This window comes from Netta rufina (assembly GCF_964035555.1).
Source record: "Netta rufina genome assembly, chromosome: 15".
NCBI classification, from domain to species: domain Eukaryota; kingdom Metazoa; phylum Chordata; class Aves; order Anseriformes; family Anatidae; genus Netta; species Netta rufina.
In genome coordinates this window covers 15,180,291-15,199,019 of record NC_140138.1, presented here as the reverse complement: position 1 = coordinate 15,199,019, position 18,729 = coordinate 15,180,291, and the positions used below count along the sequence as shown (strand labels likewise).

Here is an 18,729-nt window from a genome sequence, read left to right as displayed (position 1 = left end):
CAGATCTGTGCAGGGATTACCCAGCTGAGTGCCTGGGCAAGTTCCTGCAGCTCACGGCTTAGGCCACGGGCACTCATCTCGCTGTCAGTGGGAACTGGAACGTGCACAGCGCTCTTTGTGAACTTAATGAGCGAGAAGGCCACCTCTCAGCACCCTCCTCCCCTCCGAGCACCACCCCCTGAAGGCAAACCCTCAGAATCAGGACCTCTCCTGGTCCTAGCACACTTCCCTTGCCCAGGAACAATGAAGTGACAAAGGCCACACTGACACCTGAAGCTTTTTTGTGCTGTTTGTGCTTTGATTCCCCTCAACCACCTCACAGCAGCCTAAGGGAAAAGGGGGGGAAAAAAAAAATCGGTGCAGGCAGCTGGAGCTTGGGTTGGGCCTCAGCTGTGTGGCCTGAGGGGGAGCTTAGTTTCAAGGGCACCAGACAAGGACACCAGGCTGCTTGGGGCTGCTTCTGGGGGCATCCAGCAGGGCCCACACCACCCCCAGAGCTGAGCAAACACCGAGGGAGCGATGTGGGCGGCGGGGACACGGCAACCAGCCCTGGTGCTGGCGGCCCTGGCAGCGCTGGGCCTGGCCCTGGAGGTGCTGGTGGCCCGGAGGCGGCGGCCGGTGCGCGAGGTGCTCTTCTTCCCCTCCAAACCCAGCTGCACCGAGGCGCTGCTGGCCGAGGCGGCGAGCCCCGACGACGCGCCGGTCCCCTGCCCCTGCCCGCTGCCTCGCGGCGACTGCGCCTTCAGCCGCCTGCTGCGGCACCTCCTGTCCGCCCGCCGCTCCCTCGAGCTCTGCCTTTTCGCCTTCTCCAGCCCTCAGCTCGGCCGTGCCGTCCGCCTCCTGCACCGCCGCGGCGTGCGGGTGCGCGTGGTGACGGACGCGCAGTACATGGCGCTGAAGGGCTCGCAGATCGGCCTCCTCCGGCACGCTGGTGAGGCGCGGGGCATCGAGGCCTCGCACGGCCCCGCCGTGTGCTCGGAGCCGCCCTGGCGGCCCCGCTGAGGGAGCGTCGGTGGCCGTCAGCCGTTCCCCGTTGTGTTTTTGTAGGGATCCAGGTGCGGCACGACCAGGAGAGCGGCTACATGCACCACAAGTTCGCCATCGTGGACAGGAAGATGCTCATCACGGGCTCCCTCAACTGGACCACGGAGGCGATCCAGAACAACCGGGAGAACATCCTGATCATGGAGGACGCCGAGTACGTGCAGCCTTTCCTGGAGGAGTTCGAAAGGATTTGGGAATTCTACGATCCCCTCAAGTACATGTTTTTTTCCAAAGAAAATAAATGATTGAGCCGCTTCCCTGAGCTGGAGGAGTATTGAGCAGATGGCATCCAGGGGGTTATTGTGGATAGGCATCATTGTATTCCCCATCTGGTTGTAATTTAGTTAGGCTCCTCCAGAAGTGAAGTGCTCTCTACCCTAAAGTGCCACAGGTCCCTTGTGTGCTACGTTAGCAGGAGAGACCCGGCTGATGGTGAATTGTTCTGTGAGGAGAGCTGCAACCGGGCTCAGTCCACGGAGCTTAAAGTTTCTAACAGACTCTATGCTGTGCCCTGGGGCAGGTGAGATGGCGTTTGTACCATACTGGGGACCTAAGAGGTGAGATGGGTGTTTTTCAACTTGTCACGCTGCAGGATGGAGTTTTACCAGCGTTACCCCAACAGCTCCCTTGTGTCAGTAACTGGAGGAAGGGTCCAGAGGGCTGTAGCAAAGCTGGGGCTTGTACAGAGAGAGTAAGCACCTCAGTTGCATTTCTTTCGTTGGCATTAATTGTTGAAAGTTTGTGAAAGGGAATCTGGGAAATAGTTTTGACTGTGTATGTGTTTGCTCTGGTTTAAGATTAGTAGAGTGTAAATGTGTGAGAGCAGATCCCAAGGCCAGCTCATCTTCCAGCAAGCAAGGAGCCTCCGGCACAAACGGAGAGAAACTGCTCTGTGGGAGCAGTCGGTCCTGTCCTAAAAGCAAACACAGCTGCAGGTGGGTCACCGACTTCAGAGAGGAGAGGTGGAGGGAAGCCCTGTCCGTGCAGGTGGCAGGACACGGTGTCCTGGTCTGGCTCGGTGACTGTGGCCACCGGTGTTGGCAGCAGCAGGGCAGAGGATGAGGAGGGAGCAGCAAGAGGAAGGCAAGGTGAGCCCTGGGGACAGCAGGGCCAGGTCAGAGTGCTGCTGAGACCTCCATGGGCCTGCCCAGCAGGCATCCACAGCAGGATGATGGTGATTTTCTTCTGGGACTGGCCAGCTTCTCGTTAACTTTTCTATTTTATCTCTACCGCATAAAACAAAGAGATTATTTGCTGCCAGCATAACTTGCACCTTTATGTAGTCTTCGGTTCCCGTTGCATTTAGGGCTTTGCTGTCACTGCCCCTGAGATGAGCTAAGGGCAGGCTGGGGAGGATGCTCTGCGCCCTTGCCAGCAGAGGGAGCAGAACATCAGCTGTCTGCTGGGGATGAGGCGGCCAAATTGTAGAGATAATTTATAGAGAGAGGGTTTGTCTTTTGCTAGACCATTGAAAGCGGTGGGAATAAAATGTCTGTGTTTGATCATCCAAATCTGAAACATCTCTGTTTTAAGCTGAGTGTATTAGCTGGTCTAGTAAGAGGTTAAACTGCTCCCTGCAAATCCTGCCAGTCTAAACGTACTGTCCCAGCTTGAGGTTGAACAATCTCCCTCCCTAGAATTTAAGGGGAAACAAAGGTGGATGGAAACTTGGGATAAATTTCCAAACTGTGAGTATTCAACTGTCTGTGTAAGAACTACTTTATACCAAATATAAAGTGATTCGAATCTCTCAAAATGAAAAAGGGTCTTAACCTTCTGTAATCAGTAGTGCTGGATACAGTGGTGCTGGGACTGTCAGTGCTAAATACACCATTCTCTCACAAGGTCAACATCTTTTTTTTTTTTTTTTTTTTTGTACTCCAGTTCTTGTGGGTTAATTTAAAAATTCAAATAATTGAAAATGCCAGAAGATCCTTATGTGTTACTTAGGGTATGTGGAATAACAGCTACAGATTGCAGATTTGCCCTGTTCTGTTTGAGAAAGTAGGCATGGTTCTGGGGAAAAATCCACGTGTACCTATTATCTCTGGTGTAGCGGCTAGGAAGAAGCTGAAAAAGTTAATTCTGTAGTAAATCCAGTTCAACAGCGTTATATTTATGCTAGTTTAAACATTTTATTGTTATTCAAATGATACCTGTTGCATTTTGCTTGTGAAGTATGACTATAAAAGCGAAGTGTGCTCAAGCTGTGTCCTCTGCTTCTTTCTTTCTGTAGCAGTGTCCCTGCTGAAACAAACACCTCACGACACAGCATGCGAAGGGTGGTGCAAAAATAGTTTATTACGATATAGTTTATGTAAAGTTAGGTAGTTATATTTACAAAATTAAAATGATCAGCTACATCCATGGGAACCTAACACGACACACGAGATTTTGTAAGGAATAAATACAGTGACCAAAAAAAAAGTGACGTTTCTATTACAGTGAACAGTTATCAGGAGCAGTGGCTCTTAAAAAAAAAAAAGCAATGAAATAAACTGGAGTGGAAGAGAGGAGAGAAGCAGAGGGGGACTCACGCACACCGAGAAGCAGGAGCCTCAAGCACACATCCACCCCCCTGTAGCAGAGGGGAATTAATCGCGTGCGACGTCTCGTTTCCTGGATGGATCTCATGCAAGAAACGCCCCTGGAGAGAGGCCCTTCGGACCTGCAGACGGACGGGGCTTCAGCACAGCCGTGCTTCCCTGCCTCCTGCTGTGACCATTGCTGGCCTTGAGCCGCAGGGTTTTCCAGCAGCGCTGTGGCTGCAGCATCCCCAACTGCACGGGGGCTTCTTGCAAGCGCCAGGGTCGCTGTGCTCAGCCAAACGCGGGTTGGAGGCAGCGAGCTGGCTGCTGCGCCTGGAAAATGTACTGTGTGCTCAGCTCCTGCTTTTGGGGCCACGAGCCCTTTTTGTCATTTCCAGGAGGAGGGCAGAGGACCCCGAGTGCAAGCGGTGGAGCATGGTGTGTGCGTGTGTTAACCCAGGCGTCCCCTCGGGCTGCGGTTCGGGGGCTGAAGGTGTGCTGGAGCACAGCTGAGGGCAGCCTTCACTTCTGATCAGGTCAGTGGAAGGACCGACCGCTAGTACTGACCGTGAACGGCCACTGCCACTTCTGTTACCACCCAAAGACTTGCAGCGTCCCCTTCTCTCTCCCTAAAAACTTTATCCCTCCGAATAAACGATTCCTTAAAATCTGGAGACATCCAGAACGCCAGGTCCCAGGAGGTGCACGTGGGTCAAAGACCAAGCGCTCTTATCTATCGCCTACCTCCCATCACCTTTAGTATTTACGACATACTTTGCTCTCTCTGGTTTAGAACAAAGCCTTAGTGTTCTCCTCACATCCTGCACACAATCAGCGTGCGAAGAAAGCAGGAAGAATGAGAAAATAATTGTTGGTAATTGCACTAATTATTCACCAGTTCATGGCCAGCTGGCTTAGCTCAGGTCGCTACCAACTTGACTGGCTTATCTGGTTCCTGCGAGCTGCTCCCACACCCTGGGTTCCTTTCAGTAGTCTCAAAGTGCAGGCTGCAGTGGGGCCAGCCACCCCACCCTGCCCGGTCCCCATTCTGCCACTGCACTTCTGCATCCCTAGGTCAGAAAGGGTTTGTGCTTCGTGGGAACTCAATTTGACTTAAAATCGCATTCAGAGTTTAAGCGTTTGGCTTAAAATTGCTGCAAGATAGCGTGCGCTTCCAGCCCGTTGCAGGCTGTGTGTCTGCACAGGGGTAGGTGGGGGTCTGTCCACCCCACGGCACCTCACCGAGCACCCAAAAACAGCACTAGTGCCTTAATGCACAGTCCTCGGGCTGCACCGCACGGCACTCACTGCTCCTCCAGCTGGCCGCTGGCACACGCACGGTGTTGGTGCCACCATCAAATACAAGCTCACCGAGTTGTCTGAATGGGAAAAAAAAAAAGTTTATAGCGCAGGAAGGTTACAGGTCTCAAACAGGCTGTACACAATCTTTGGACACGTATCGTCAAAACTAAAGGTACAGGTCAGCAGAAAACGTTGGAAAAGATATTTATAACAGTCATCAAAAGCAAACAGTCTCTCCGGGCAGGCAGGGTGGGGTGGGCACATCGCACCCAACGCGCCTCTTCCAGCCCCCCCGGCAGGACGGCGGTGTTAGAACAAGAGTTAAAAACCAAAACCACGACGTAGTCACAAAAAGAGAACCCTCCACTAATTTCTGAGTAATAAATATTTACATGGCGTGCCTGGAATACTATACAGGTTTTAAATTACTTCTGTTTAAAAGAGAATAACAAAGCTTTTTTTTAAAAAAAAAAAAAAAAAATCGAAAAGGTTGCAGAGGAAAGGCAAGCTACGCCGAGCGTGCATGTGCTTAAGTGTTCACAACAACCTACGTCCTGCATCTGAACCACGAAAAAATGCAGCAGTCTGGTGGCAGTCCAGGCGAGCACAGAGCTGGTGCAAACGTGACGCGGTGTTACAGGCGGGAGGGGACACCACGAACGCATTCCTGTCACCCTCTGTTACCGAAAGCAAACAGACTTTTTTTTTTCTGGTTTGCAAAGCCACGCGCTAGTCTAGTTTCGAAGGAACACCGTTTGCTTGTTTTATAGGTGGGCAAAGGGAAGGTCACATAGAAAAAGACTGTTTTGGGGGAAGACGGTGCAAAGGGTGGGATTTTTTTTCGCAAAAAAAAGGAAAAGGAAAAGGCCGGGTAGCCAGTTACAAGCTGCCTAGCCCTGCAGCTTTGCTGAGCTTGACTTTTCCTAGCCCTCACGCTTGGTGCTCTGAGCAGCGTAGCGTTGTGCAGAAGGCAGCAGCAGCTTGCACGGCACGCGTGGCACTGCGGGCACAAGCGGGGAGCGCGCCCACCACTCCCTGTTCTCATTTACGTGGCCACTGATTTACTTTGGAGGATGGATGAAGCCCGGAGCAGGAAGAAATAGGCTAACTAAGGAACATCCATACCAGCAAAACAATCTTTCTTGATTATTTTTTTTGTTTCTTTTCAGTAAAGCACTGCGCTCTGCAGAAATAACCCCGTTTTTGGCTGTTGTTGGTGCCTCTGGTCCTCTCTTGTTAATGGGAAGGCAGGTAACGAACTGCCCCCTGCTTCGGAGAGATGCTTTGGTAGTTGCCACACAGCAAATAAAGACCGAAACCTGGAGCACAGCCTGCAGCAGCCGGTCAGAACCCCTGTCTGCATGCATTCTTCCTCCTCCTCCCCTTCCTCTTCCTCTTCTCCGTGACCTCCAGAGCTCAGCTCCCACCACAAGCACTTGTACACAGCGTTCCCACACCCTGAAGTGCTGTCCCGGAGGGTGAAGTGGATCCCGAGGACACCACGAGGCCACTTCTCAGCCTCTGACCCGCCAGCCCTTGCAGCATTCTCCTTTATTTTGTATTTGTTTATTTTTTTAACTCCCCAGTGGGAGACGGCTGCTCCCGAAAGGTACAGCACCGAAGCCCACCACCAGTATGTTCATAAAAGAGCCCTTTGCTTAGTGATAGATATTTTAAAGCCACAAAGTTAAGCGATAAAACTAATTGATTTGGCTTGTTAGGCATTGCTATAAGCACAAAAAGAGTTGTCAGAGGCTGGTGCCTCCCTTCCCTCCGTCACACGGCGCTCCCACTGCTGTCCTCCTGCCACCTAACACTGTTGGGTTACTCCAAATGTTTTTATGTGTGTATAAAAAGGAAGAACGCCTCTTAGCGTCTCTACACAGAGCAATTCAGCTTGCACGGCCACCACATCACATTCTGCCTTCCCGCAGCCCTCTGCCCAAGTGCTTCCACCTTGCAGCACCTTTTTGCCCTACTTTGCCTGTTTTTTAATGCATTTCCACATGCTGAGCCAAAAGCCAGGAATGGTCCCCACTTGCCATCAGTTTCCCCACACTGACCAACATCCCTCCTGCCTGGCCACGCTCTGGGTCACATCGCCACATTTCCAAACCATTCTCTACGTTCAGAAATAGGGATCGAAGCAGCGAAGCAAGGAAATGCTCTTCCTCAGCTCAATACCTAGCCCCAAGGCTAAGCTGCAGGAGAGGGTTTTTGGCTGTGATAAGGTGCACAGAAGAAAGTGACCCTCTTTGGGGATTGTCAAGGTGCTCAGTGGCATGAGCTGGTGTTGGAAAGGGTCCATCCTGTGTCCTCCACACCACTGACAGGCAAATGCAGCTGGATAGCAAGGTCCATAGCTTCTAGTCCTCACGGTTAAAATACTGAAGCCAGCAAAGATTTTCCTAGGGCACACAAGAACGGTCAGAGTCCACGTGGTGAGATGGAGACCAGCATGTTCTGCTCGGTTGGCTGAGAAGGACAAAGTCCCACCACACTTCTTGAGAGAAGAGGAGGAGGAGGAGGAGGCGTGCATCCTCCTGCATCCAGCAGAGACTTGGAAAGGAAGAGCAGTGACAGAGACGAGGCCGTGCACCATCCTAGCTCCTCATCCCAGGAGATCGCAGGGCACGAAAGCAACCTGAGAGCAAAGCACAACCCGACCAAACCTGGGGCAGCCAGAGATGAAATCCAAAGGTTGTCTCTGCTGAGAGCTGGACAAGTGACATTGGAAAGGAGCAGGAGAGGCACCTCGGCCAGGCAGCCATCTCCTGGCATGGGCAGGAAGGCGTATGAGCTGTAGGCAGTGGGTAGTCACCTTCCCACCAAGACACAGCCTGATTTCAGATGAACCTGGGCCACAGCACTGGCATCTCTGCTGGTCCTGCAAGGCAGGTGGCACCGCCCCTGGTTTAGCTCGAAGAGTGCTCAGAACTGGTGGTGGCTGCCCCTTGAGGTGCCAGGCTCCCAGCTGCTGTGGGCACCGTGGGGTTGTGCTGGGGAATCAGACCTCTCCCTGCAGTCAAGTGCAAGATGCGGGCAGAGAGAGGAAAAAAAAACCTCACAGGCACGACTGATGACAAAGCCGCTCTTCCAGATGTGGACTTTGAAGCCCAGCGGACGCACCCTTCAACAGGAGAAAGATGAATTTGGGAAGGGTGCAACTGTGGAGAGCTGCAGCAGCCACCTCAGCTGGGAGGGAAGCAGGATAACCCCGTGCCATGTCTATAAAAGCCACTGTTACGTGTTACCACCACGTGGTTTTACCAACAACAGTCCATGCTCTAAGTGGCCATGGGCTAGCTCAGCGTGGTGCGCCCAGGACAGCACTACGGTGACCGCTTCCACGCCAGGGCTCCATCACTTGGGTTCCCACCGTGCTGAGACGCTGATGATGAGTGGTTTTGGGTGCCTTGGCCATGCTCCTCGACGGTGGGCCAGGAGGACTCCATCAGGCTGATGGGTGAGAGCAAAAGAGAAGCGTTGAGATGCCTGGGAGCAGCTGATGGATGGTGACCAGAGAGGAGGTTCAGGTAGGTCCAGCATGGGTCGGCTCCTGGCCTGGAAGGACAAGGAATTGCCCTGACACGAGGCTGCCAAGGCTCCTCCGACGCTCAGATGATGGAGAACACTACAAGGAGCTCAGGTTAGGGCGAGTGGCTGCACACCAGAACATCAGAGAGGGCCTGAAGATGGAAGAGCCTTCATATTGAACGGTTGAGGGTCCCTCCTGCCCTGCTCCTGTCTCCAGGACTTCCACACACACCCAGGCATGGAGTTAAAGAGCATCACAGCAGCAGAGCATCCTTGTCCAGCCCTGCCTCTGCCCCACACCAGTGGCACCGCTGGGACCTGCAGTGCACCCAGGGCCAGCAGCGAGAGCTTTCTCCTCACACTCAGACCTCCCAGCTGGCCGGAGCACCATGCCCATAGGGACCTGAACTAGCCATAAAAGCACAGATCTGCCTGCTTCACCCCGGGTGAAGCACACAGCTGTCAACAGAAAGCTCGGTTCCACCTCCAAAATCTCTGAAAGCCGACGTGATGCGGGTCGCTTGGTGGCCCCGTCACTGGGAAGCAACGGAGCGATGCTTCAGCCCTGCTCCTGGCTGGGTGGCAGGACCAGGGATCTCCATGGGTATCTCAGAAGTCTTTTCCATCCTAAATGAGTCTACAGCTGTAAGCACGCCGAGATCTCTCCTCACCCAGCACGAAGCCACCGTGATGCGGGCTGGCTGCGTGCGGCCTCTAGCGCTACTGGCTCTCTCCGCTCAGCGAGCACCCACTTATTGGCCTCGTGGTGCTAAAGTGTCTGCTCTAAACACAAAAGCTGTTGTGACTGAGAAGGTCTGAAGCACATACTGGTTTTGAGATTTTTATTTCAGGAAAAGATTAAGGAATTAAAATAGGAGCTGCCCTGCTGACAAGAAGAGTTGAATTCAAGAAGCCGATAAAAAAGGAGCATTATATGCATCGAGCACTGTGCATTTTTCAGTCAATATTGGCTCTACTTTCTACTCTACTTTCCTTTGACTTGGAAAAGGGAGTTTCACATGCGCACAGACCCTAGGATACACGGGACTCAACGAGAGGGAGTAACAGCAAAAAAAACAGAGAGTGCTGGGCTGGATCGAGGGGAGGCAAGAAAGTGATCTCGCGGCGCAGCCCCAGCAAAGCCTCCCTCCCACCGCCGGCGAGGGGGGGCCAGAGGCCAAGGGGCCACTGTCACGGTGCCCATGAGCAGCTCCCTACCCAAAACCACCCGCCGAGGCACCGCAGCTCGCCGGGCTTGGGCATCGCCACCATCACGGCACGGCCGGGGGCAGGAGTCGCTTCTCCATCCTCTCCCGGCCTGGCGTCAGCGTGGCTCCTGCAGGCCGCTCGCGCACCCCCGGCGGAGTCCCACAGGCTTTTCTCCCCCCTCCCCTTGTAGGTGCAAGTGATGCAGTCGAGATCAAGGGCTGATTAGGCTCCCGGTGTGCTCTGAGCACTGGGTCTCTTGACAGCAGTAAGAGCGCGGGCTGGCCCGTGCCACCCTGCCCTGCGCGCATACCAAGACGTTGGTACGACGGAGCTAGCTTATTCACAGGCTACTGAGCCTTAATACTGACACTTAGTGTAATGGTTTACAGTAAAGGAAGGATTCTCCTACAAAGCGCCGAAGAGGGGAAAAAAAAAAAAAAACACAAAAAAAAAACACACACACAAAAAAAAAAAAAAAAAAAAAAAAGAAAAACAACCACACCCCAATCCCTTCCTCTCCCTCTCAAGAGTCTCAGAAGCGTCTCACAAGCGGGGAAGGGAGCTGCGGAGGCGAGGGGGCGGCGGGGGGGACCCGCCACGGTGCCCGGAGCCGTCGGGAAGCATCGGGCCGAACGACAGCGAGGACGGTCGTGAGCAACGAGAGACAAACGGTGCTGGTGCTGTGCTGCCTCAAGCCGGGAGGTGCGCGCGTGGTGAAGCGGAGCGGGGAGAGCTAGTCTTTCTTCAAGTCCCTGGATTCAAAAAGCTTCAGGCGTTCTTGCACGGTCAGGCCTTCCTTCAGGCTCTGGGAGAGACAAAAGACAAGACAGGGTGGGACGGGGCGGGCGGCAGCGGGGAGCTGGGTGCTGGGAGAGGGGGGATGTGAGCAGCAAAAAGGGCAGGGGGTGGCCGTCCCGGAGAGATTAGTGGGGCATGCTGGAGGAAAGACGCAGCCGTGGGGTGCGGTTACTGGTGCACGGCGCCTGGAGAGAGGGTGAGAGCGCAGGTTAGCCGGGTGCTGGACCAGAAGCAGATGAGGGAGGCACACGGTGCTGGAAGCGGGGTTAGCTCCACGCGGACAATGATCCCCGAGGGCCTGAGGCGGTCGGGTGGTGTCGGCAGGGCCCCGGCTGGGACCTGCAGCCATAATCCTGCCTTCAGGGCTGCCACACGGGTCGGGCGCCGGTTAACGTGCTCACTTTTTGCTCAAACAGCCCTGAAAACTCGTGTTTTGCTGCCAGCGACAAGCCCAGCCTTCCCCTCCCGAGCTGGAGCTGCCTACTGCACGGGGTGAGACGCTAAATGCTTGCTTCGGGGCTAGCAGGACCTGAGGGCTGCCCCGGTTCAGATTCAGCACCCAGACACAAGGCACAATGCAGCCATCAACCAGCAAACCCTGTGCAGTCGTAGCTGTGAAATCTGCTGTCGCCTGTGCTCAGGGACCCAGGAAAAAAGAGTGTGAGGCCTACGAACCCACAAAATCTGAAATTAGCCCAGGGCTAAAGCCAGCCTCCCGTCCCTCCTACAGCCCTACACTCTCAGCATGAGTTTCGGGGACCACAGCACCAGCCTGGGGCCAAAGGAGACACAAATCCCCAGGCCTCACAGCTCATTTTGCCACTTGCAACCCCACAGCCTGAACGGGATCTGTTACAGACCAACACCTGGCAGCTTCAAAAGGCACAGACCCGCATACCAAAGCCTTATATTAACGGGCAACCCCGCTGCCTTTTGCCTTTATTTCCCTGACCGCGGTGTCAGAGGGCTGTCTGGTCACAGCAGCAGGTTGGGCTTTTGGGCCAGGTTCTGCTTAATTCATGTTTATCAAGGGCTGGGTGCGTACAAGCTCGCCACGAGGCTGTGCTGCTCGCCGCAGTTGCTGTTGATGTTAAACACTCCTCACAAAACACAGAAGGGCGCTGGGGGAGCGGCGTGGAAATGAAAGCGCCGCGATGGACTGAAGCTCACACATGATGTATTCTTTCTTTTCAGCCGACAGCGGAGCCTCTTGGGATCCCAGCCTCTGAGCACGCCCTTCCTGAAGGAAGTTAGCTTTGGGCCTCTTTAAATGAGCAGCAGCCCATGCGTTCCAGTTTGTACATTCGATTTCTAATTATATGGAACCAGATACCAGAAGCCATTAGGCTGTGCTGCCTAATGGTACAAATTCCAGCAAATTCACCCCTGAGGGACTTTCACGACCCATTTGAGTTGCTGATGAGGGGAGTTTGATGAAGGGAGACTAATGTAGGGTGAAGTCTGTGATATGGGGATCCTCCACCAGAGCCCCTGAGGCTCTCAGCTCTCCCCCGTCACCATTCTCTAACCTCAGCCTTTACCACGGGCCAGTAAAATTAACTATTGCTCCGGCTACTCAACATCTGTGTCACTAGGATCATGCTCATTTCTCATCAGCTCCCCCCTTTTGCTGGATGAGCTCAGAAGCCTGAGGCCAGCCTGTGGGATGGAGGTGTAGTGCCAAGGGACGCAGAGCAGCGGGGTGGGCACCAGGGAGCCTGGAGAGCAGGAGGAGGTCGTCAATGGGCAAGGAAAACATTTTGCTAAGGCACGGATCAACCTAACAAAGCAGCAACTACGGGCAAAGGGAAATTCGGAGCAGCCTAGGACGTTCTTTCTGCAGCTGAGTCCGGGGGCACTATTTTACATGGCCTAGGTGGGAAATGCACGTAGAGGCATCACTGATCCACTCCTCCATCTGGCTAACAACAACAAGGTGTTTTTTCCTCCAAGACCTGGCAGTTGCTGCAGTTTAGTCTGAGGCATGCACAGTCACTCAAGCATGCACACTCCGTGTCCCGCGCTCCCAACACAGCAAACAGGAAAATGTGCCCCCACCGTGTCCAAATCCTCTCCGCGATGGTTAGCTGTGTCGGGGAGGGTGGGAGGAGTAGGAAGATGAGAAAGCCGTGTTCCCCGGGGAAGGGCAGAGAGAGGCTGCATCTCGTATAGCTCTCAGGTCAGCTCTCTTCTCCCCTCCCGCTCCCCCTCCCCCAGTAAAATCATTAACCATGTGTAAACCGGTCAGTCATTAAGAGAAGAAAGGCTCTCGTTTGCCATGGAGGTGTGAGCAGTGCATGCACAAGTGGGCCGCTCCAGCGGGCAGCTGCGCTGTTTGGTGGGTGCCGGTTTGTTTACCTACGTGGCAGGGAACCTGGACTCGGGTTCATTTCAGTTATCCCATGAGACCTGCTCAATAACGGACTGTTGAAGGAGAAAGCAAAATAAAGAAAAAAAAGAAAACAAAACAAAAACAAGAAGCTCATAAATCCTAAAGGCATTGGCATTCGCGCAGCCCTGCCCGCCCCCTCCCCGCGGCAGCGGCGCAAGCAGGCAGCGTGCCCCCTGCTCTCCTCCTTCCCCCATGAGACCTCCGGACAGCACACGTGGGGGACTACGAGATAAGGGCTCCGAGTTGAAGTGGCGAAGGGCAACCAACCCTTGGAGCTGGGACAGCGAGGCTGCAAGCCTGGACTGCACCCCAAAATGCACAGAGCTGCTCCCTGCATTGACTCGGTGCAGTGCAGGCACCCCGAGCTGATGACCTGCTGCTTGCAGAGCTTGGTTGGTGACTGTTTCCCCAGCTAGAAGCCTTTTTCTGCCCGGCTTCTCGCTTTGCTCCAAGTCCCAGCCACTTCAAACAGCAGCATGAGATACCCACTGCCCAGCAGGGCGAGGCAAAGCAAGTTTTGCCCATGCTGATCTCCTTCGTAACTGCCCTGTGCTTAATGGTGGCTGTGAGCGGCTTTATTTGCCCTTTTTATCTCTGTGGTCCCACAGCAACAGCCAGCGTGTAGCATGATGCAATTCTGGCAGTCAGCAGGCCGAGCAGACGCACTTGGCACGGAATTATTGGGATCTGGGACCAAGAGCAAGTACAGAACGGCCAGAGAAACGCAGGGCCATCTGCACTGTGTTAACACACAAGAAAGTGTGTGTTAAATACGTCCAGAGCCAAGGCGTCGCTGTTCCATATAAAAACCAAAAATCTCGCAGTGATGAACACTGGAAAACCTGTAATGCTGTGTGCATTTCCACCCTTTGATATCACCCACATTCCTACTAAAAACAGGGAGCAAATTCTGGGAGAATCCTTCTGTGAAAGACCAACGAACAGGGTGAAATTCCTCCTTGGCTCACGCGAGGAGCAGCTCCACACCTACATCTCAGCAGGTTCAGGAACACGAGTGCCCCACAAGGCACCACCTGGCAGCGGGCTCTGCCTGGCCACACAGCAAACCATTTCCCATCTGAAAGCTTGGTTTTCTCCCAGTTGCCTTCCAGGCTAGCATTAACGACCAGGAAATTCTCAGTTTTTTTCCCCTACCGATTTCTTCCCATCTGCAACCCCCTCTGGAGAGTGACACTGGGTGTCTGAAGGAGATGGGAACTCACCTTTGACCTGATATTCCTTAGTTGCCGGCTAACACTGGATCTGTCTTTCTTCAAGAAATCAGGGTTGCTTTTTGATTTCATAATATCTGGAGAGAAGCAAAATGACCAGTATTAACGTCGTGCCCGTGGATTCCTGCAAGGGGCAGGGCCAGGGGCTTTTTCTGCCTCCCGATGAGCCAGGGCACAGGGGACTCCCCGGGGCTCCCTCGCGCCACGCGCAGCACGAGGCTTTCACGATGCCAAATGGCAGAAGCCTTTCAAAACCACGAGCTTCCCATCCTCGGGCTGGAAGGAGGAACTGCCACGGGAGGTAAGCTCAGGCTGCCCGCTCCTTGCCACCTCTGGCAACACTGTCAGCAAGGGGCGGAGGTGGGATGCAACATGAAATGGCAAAAAAGCACCACGCAAAGTCCTACGCTTGGACCCGTTACTTCCCAAGTGCTCCTACACCAGGATGCACGTGCCAGACCAGGAATCCCAAAATTGCTTAGAGCAGCTGGAGGAGGACTGACCATATCCCGATACAGTGGTGTTCACAGGGGATTTCTCTCCCTGAGCTTCTGTGGCTGCTTTCAGCTGCTCTTTCAACCTGCTGATATCACAGTCTGCCTTGGCCTTCACAATGCTCAGCTCCGTGTAGATGTCTTTGTACTTGTCGCTGGCGTATTTCTTATCCTGGCAAAGGAACAAGAAGAACCCAAGAGCGTAAGACAGACAGCTGGAGCCGAGGGGAACGCACCGACGAGCAGCTTGGCACAAGCTGCTGGAAGATGAGCAGCGTGTTGGAGCAGCGCCCTGCACACCTAGCTGTATTTTTTCTCCTCCCTGCTCTGCACTTTGGAGTCGTGGGCAGCAGGCAGCAATGCCAGCCGGGGCAAGGGGCTCATTTTACACGCTCCTGAAGCCGTGTCAAGCAACAAACGCAGAACTGGAGATATGCAGAAAGCTCCGAGCGCAGCAGTGAGCACACGGTGCTGCCCACGCATGTGGGTCCCTTTGTTACAGGATGACTTGTTTGTGGGCTTTAGCAAAGGCACCGAATTAAAGCAGAATTCCCAGAAATGGCCTTGGCAAAGAGGCTGTCTGGAACGAGCCAGATCTAATGCTGGGAGGCTGGGCAGGTCTCTAACGCTGACTATTTTTGCCATTTCAAATATCTGATGTGACAGGAATTGGGGAAAAAACACTCGCGGGGATGTTTTCCCACAAAAAGGGAGAAGGGGTAAATTCTGGGCTGACAGAATACTGGGGTGCTTTACTGGTAACACCAAAAGGGGTATTCAGTTCAGTTAAGGGCAAAAATGAAATGTCATTTCAAATCTGGGGATAAGCAAGCTGAAATTAAAGCACAGACACGCAAGAGATGAGCACAGCCCTCAGGAAGGTTCGCAGAACCGAGCCTGCAGCCGGCATTACCCTCAGTGCTGTCTGCAGCTCGTCTTTGAGAGAGCTGATCTCCTGCTTCAGGTACTGGATTTCCGACTCTTTGACCCGCAGCAGGACCTGGAGGGACAGAAGCAGCGTGAGCACACCCCTGCAGACACCACACAGCCCCCCAGACCCTCACCACTGCACCTGGGGGCAACCGAGCCAGGGCACAAAGCCCAAAATAGGGAAAAAGGAGGACTGGGATTCCAGGATCTCCCAATCCCACTGTGCCCCCAGTGCACGGTACCAGCCGTGTGGAAGGACAGGGGCTCCCGGTGGCCCACGGGCTCTCATCCCCGTGGCCGGGCTCACCTCCAGCTCGTAGGCGTCCTTGCCCTGGGTGAGAGGCGAGCCAGCAGCCTCTCCTCCACCCTCCCCGGTCAGCAAGGTCCGCAACCGCGTGATCTCCGCAGCCAGGCGGTTATTCAGCTCCTGGAAGATGGGGGGAGATGTTATGGGATGGGGGAGCACAGCCAGGGCTCAGCGCAGAGCCAGCAGCACCTCCCAGCCCTGCTTGGTGCCTCCTCTGTGGCCTGCTGGAGCTGCAAGAGGGCATTTTTACCAAAAACCCTGCATCTTCACTCAAAAGAGAGATGAGGACACCAGCTTGGGGCACCAAAGTTGTGACAATGCCCAGCAGGGACATAGAATCACTCACGCTGGAAAAGACCTCTAAGATTGCTCAGTCCAACCCTTAACCTAGTACAAAAGTCCACCACTAAACCACGCTACTAAGTTCTAAGTCTCCACATTTCCTGAAGACCTCCTATTCCCATGCCACAAAACAATTTCAGCAAAAAAAACTTCAGGCTTTAGACACGACCTCACCTGGTTGTGGGCGTTGAGCTCCTGGTTCTCCCGCTGGCACTGGCGGAGGGCCTGCCTCTCAGCCTCCAGCGCCTGCGCCAGGTGGGCGTTCTCCAAGCACTTCTGCGAATACTGCTCCGAAAGCACCTCCAGCTCCCGCTGCACCGACTGCAGCTCCTCCCTGGCACACAGACACCAGCCAGTGACCTCCCCAGCTCGTCCTCCCGTGCCTCCCACCCGCCCAGGATAAGCCAGCAGGGATCTAAGGACCAGGGGGGACAAGGAGCCGTGTGCTCCCTTCTGGAAAAATTTTGAGCCCAGAGCGAGCCAACCCTTCCTTCTCCCAGCATTTTGGTGCTTGGCCACCGAAAGAGGCAACAGGCCTTTCTCTGGCAGGATAAATAGCAGGTTTCTTTCCTTGGGTTTCCCAAAACACAGCTGAGATCTGCCAGGCTTGCACTCAGGACCGAAGGACGTGCACACCTAATGGGGACGTTTCAAGCTGCTTGGCTATTTTGTTCAGCTCCTGCGCGAGGACAGCCTCGCCACCAAAAGCCAAGTGCTTTCTTTCACCTTGCCTGCTCAGAGGTGGTTCAGCTCTCCTCACGTTACAGCTGCGAGAAAAGCAGCATCGTCTGCACTTCTGGTGACCATAAAGCAGCTGAAATTGGGGAAATTGAGCTGGAATCCCCAAACCAGGAGCCTATGGCTGCAGCTGGGTTGGGACAGAGGGCAGAAGGGGTCTCCCACACGCCTAATCCCCCTGTGAGACACAGGGCAGACGGATGATGATGGTCTTACAGGTATTGCCTCCGGAGGGCCTCGATGTCGGCGTTGACGCTGCTGATCTGGGAGCGCTGCGACTTCTCCAGCTCTCGCTCCAGCTCCTCCCGGTGTGCGTTCTTCATGGCTTCGATGGCTGCAGGGGACGGCACAGGATTAGTGCCCGGCACCGCTCTGCCCAAAGGAGGCTTTGGGAGAGGGTTTTCTTTTTGTTTTCGGTTTGGTTTTTAAAGGAACAAGACCCCAGGTCAGCCCAGTGAGCCACCCCACTGCTTCCCAGCCTGTGGCCCTGGGCACAGTGCAGCAAAGGGGCTTCTGCAAATCCTGCTGTTTAATAAGGACCAAACAGCCGGCCAATTTCCACGCTGTTTCCTGAACTGCAGGGCTCCTAATGCAGAGATCCTGGGCTCCAGTGCTTTAAAACTCCCCACAGCACTGAGGAACGAGTTCCTTGTGGAATCAGCAATAAATCAACCACAGGGATGGCTGACACCTTTCTGAGACTGAATGGAAAACTGCTCAGAGTCCAGGCAGGGAGAACCATACTAAGCTTGGAGAAGTGTCTCCATCCAAAACATCCACCCGCAGCTCTTCCCTGTCTCCTGATCCCCATCCAGCCCTCATCCCCATGGCACTGCTCCTTCCTCCTGGGGCAAACACCATCCCTGTGCCAAACGGAGCCGCCCCACGGCGTGTCCGTGTACCTGAGATGGTGGCAGCCGTCTCCTCTGCCAGCAGGCGGTCCTTCTCCTCCCGCAGCTTCTCCAGCTCCCGCTGGTGCTGCCGCTGCAGGTCCTCGATCTTCTTCTGGTGCGTCTCCTCCATGGCTGCAAAGCCCCTTTCACATGTTGCCTGCAAGAGGGACGAGGGGAAGGGGTTGGCCCGGGAGCTCAGGGGCTGGAATCACAGCGGTGGGGGAAGCCCCTCGGGAGCTGCACGCCAGCGGGTGGTGGGCACCCAGCTTCCATCACCAGGGTTTTCTCCCTCCCCAGCCAGGCAGGAGCCGGCTGAGGATGGACCCCACGAGGTCAGGGCTCGTCCTGCAGCCGCTCGACCCCTGGCAGCTCCAGGGAGAGGGAAGGATAAGGGTAGGTGTGGGGTCAGATTGAGCAGGGAGTGCAACAGCAGGACCTTAATTCACAGTTGAGCATGGCTTCAAATGCTGCACGGGAAATGATTTCCTAATTCAATTCCTAGGATTGAATTTAGGCCAGGAAATAGGGAACAGGGCTCTAGGGATTCAGGAATCAACAACGGTGAAATCTCAAGTCCCAGCTGGGTTTTTCTGCCCCTGGCACAGATCCTGCTCGTGCCTTTGCAGGGGCTAAAATTCAACTGTGATGGCAGGGTGGGGACACAAACCCACGCTGCTGGTCAGGGGCCACCTGAGCTCCCCGGGGCAGGTGTCAGACCCACGATCCCCCTTGGAGACAGCAGCAAGCCCCAGGACAGGCTGCACTGAGCCAGCCCCTCTGCAGGCAGTCACACATCGGGCTTTTCTCCCCCTTTATGTGACTTTCCTATCTCAATTAAATTCTTGATTCACATTTGTGTTTTCAAAGGGGGGCGAGGACTGTCCCCTAGGGAGCCACGGGGACTCTAAGGGCGATTTAAGGGGGACAAAGTCACTCCCCCAGTGACACAAGTCCAACACCCACTGACCTACACTAACACACAC

At 54.5% G+C, this 18,729-nt stretch overlaps 2 protein-coding genes across 3 annotated transcripts in view; one reads left to right on the top strand and one right to left on the bottom strand.

The window, feature by feature from the left end:
- Positions 1 to 519: 519 nt before the first annotated feature.
- Positions 520 to 1,289, top strand: PLD6 (phospholipase D family member 6; the record flags this gene model as incomplete). Its single annotated transcript, XM_084296172.1, has 2 exons — positions 520 to 931; positions 1,048 to 1,289. The coding sequence occupies 2 exons, from the start codon at positions 520 to 522 to the stop codon at positions 1,287 to 1,289; spliced, it is 654 nt and encodes a 217-aa protein (XP_084152298.1).
- Positions 1,290 to 3,269: 1,980 nt separating this feature from the next.
- Positions 3,270 to 18,729, bottom strand: part of MPRIP (myosin phosphatase Rho interacting protein) — a 72,926-nt gene continuing 57,466 nt past the window's right edge. The window contains exons 16-24 of one of the 2 annotated variants that reach the window (XM_084296003.1): positions 17,756 to 17,903; positions 17,070 to 17,187; positions 16,290 to 16,449; positions 15,774 to 15,893; positions 15,450 to 15,536; positions 14,546 to 14,708; positions 14,034 to 14,119; positions 12,777 to 12,842; positions 3,270 to 10,425 (exon numbers count right to left, since the gene is read on the bottom strand). In XM_084296003.1, the coding sequence (XP_084152129.1) occupies positions 12,810 to 12,842; positions 14,034 to 14,119; positions 14,546 to 14,708; positions 15,450 to 15,536; positions 15,774 to 15,893; positions 16,290 to 16,449; positions 17,070 to 17,187; positions 17,756 to 17,903 (915 nt within the window). In that variant the 3' untranslated portion in view covers positions 3,270 to 10,425; positions 12,777 to 12,809. The remainder of the gene's footprint in view (positions 10,426 to 12,776; positions 12,843 to 14,033; positions 14,120 to 14,545; positions 14,709 to 15,449; positions 15,537 to 15,773; positions 15,894 to 16,289; positions 16,450 to 17,069; positions 17,188 to 17,755; positions 17,904 to 18,729) is intronic. The other variant, XM_084296002.1, reaches the window with a different exon arrangement.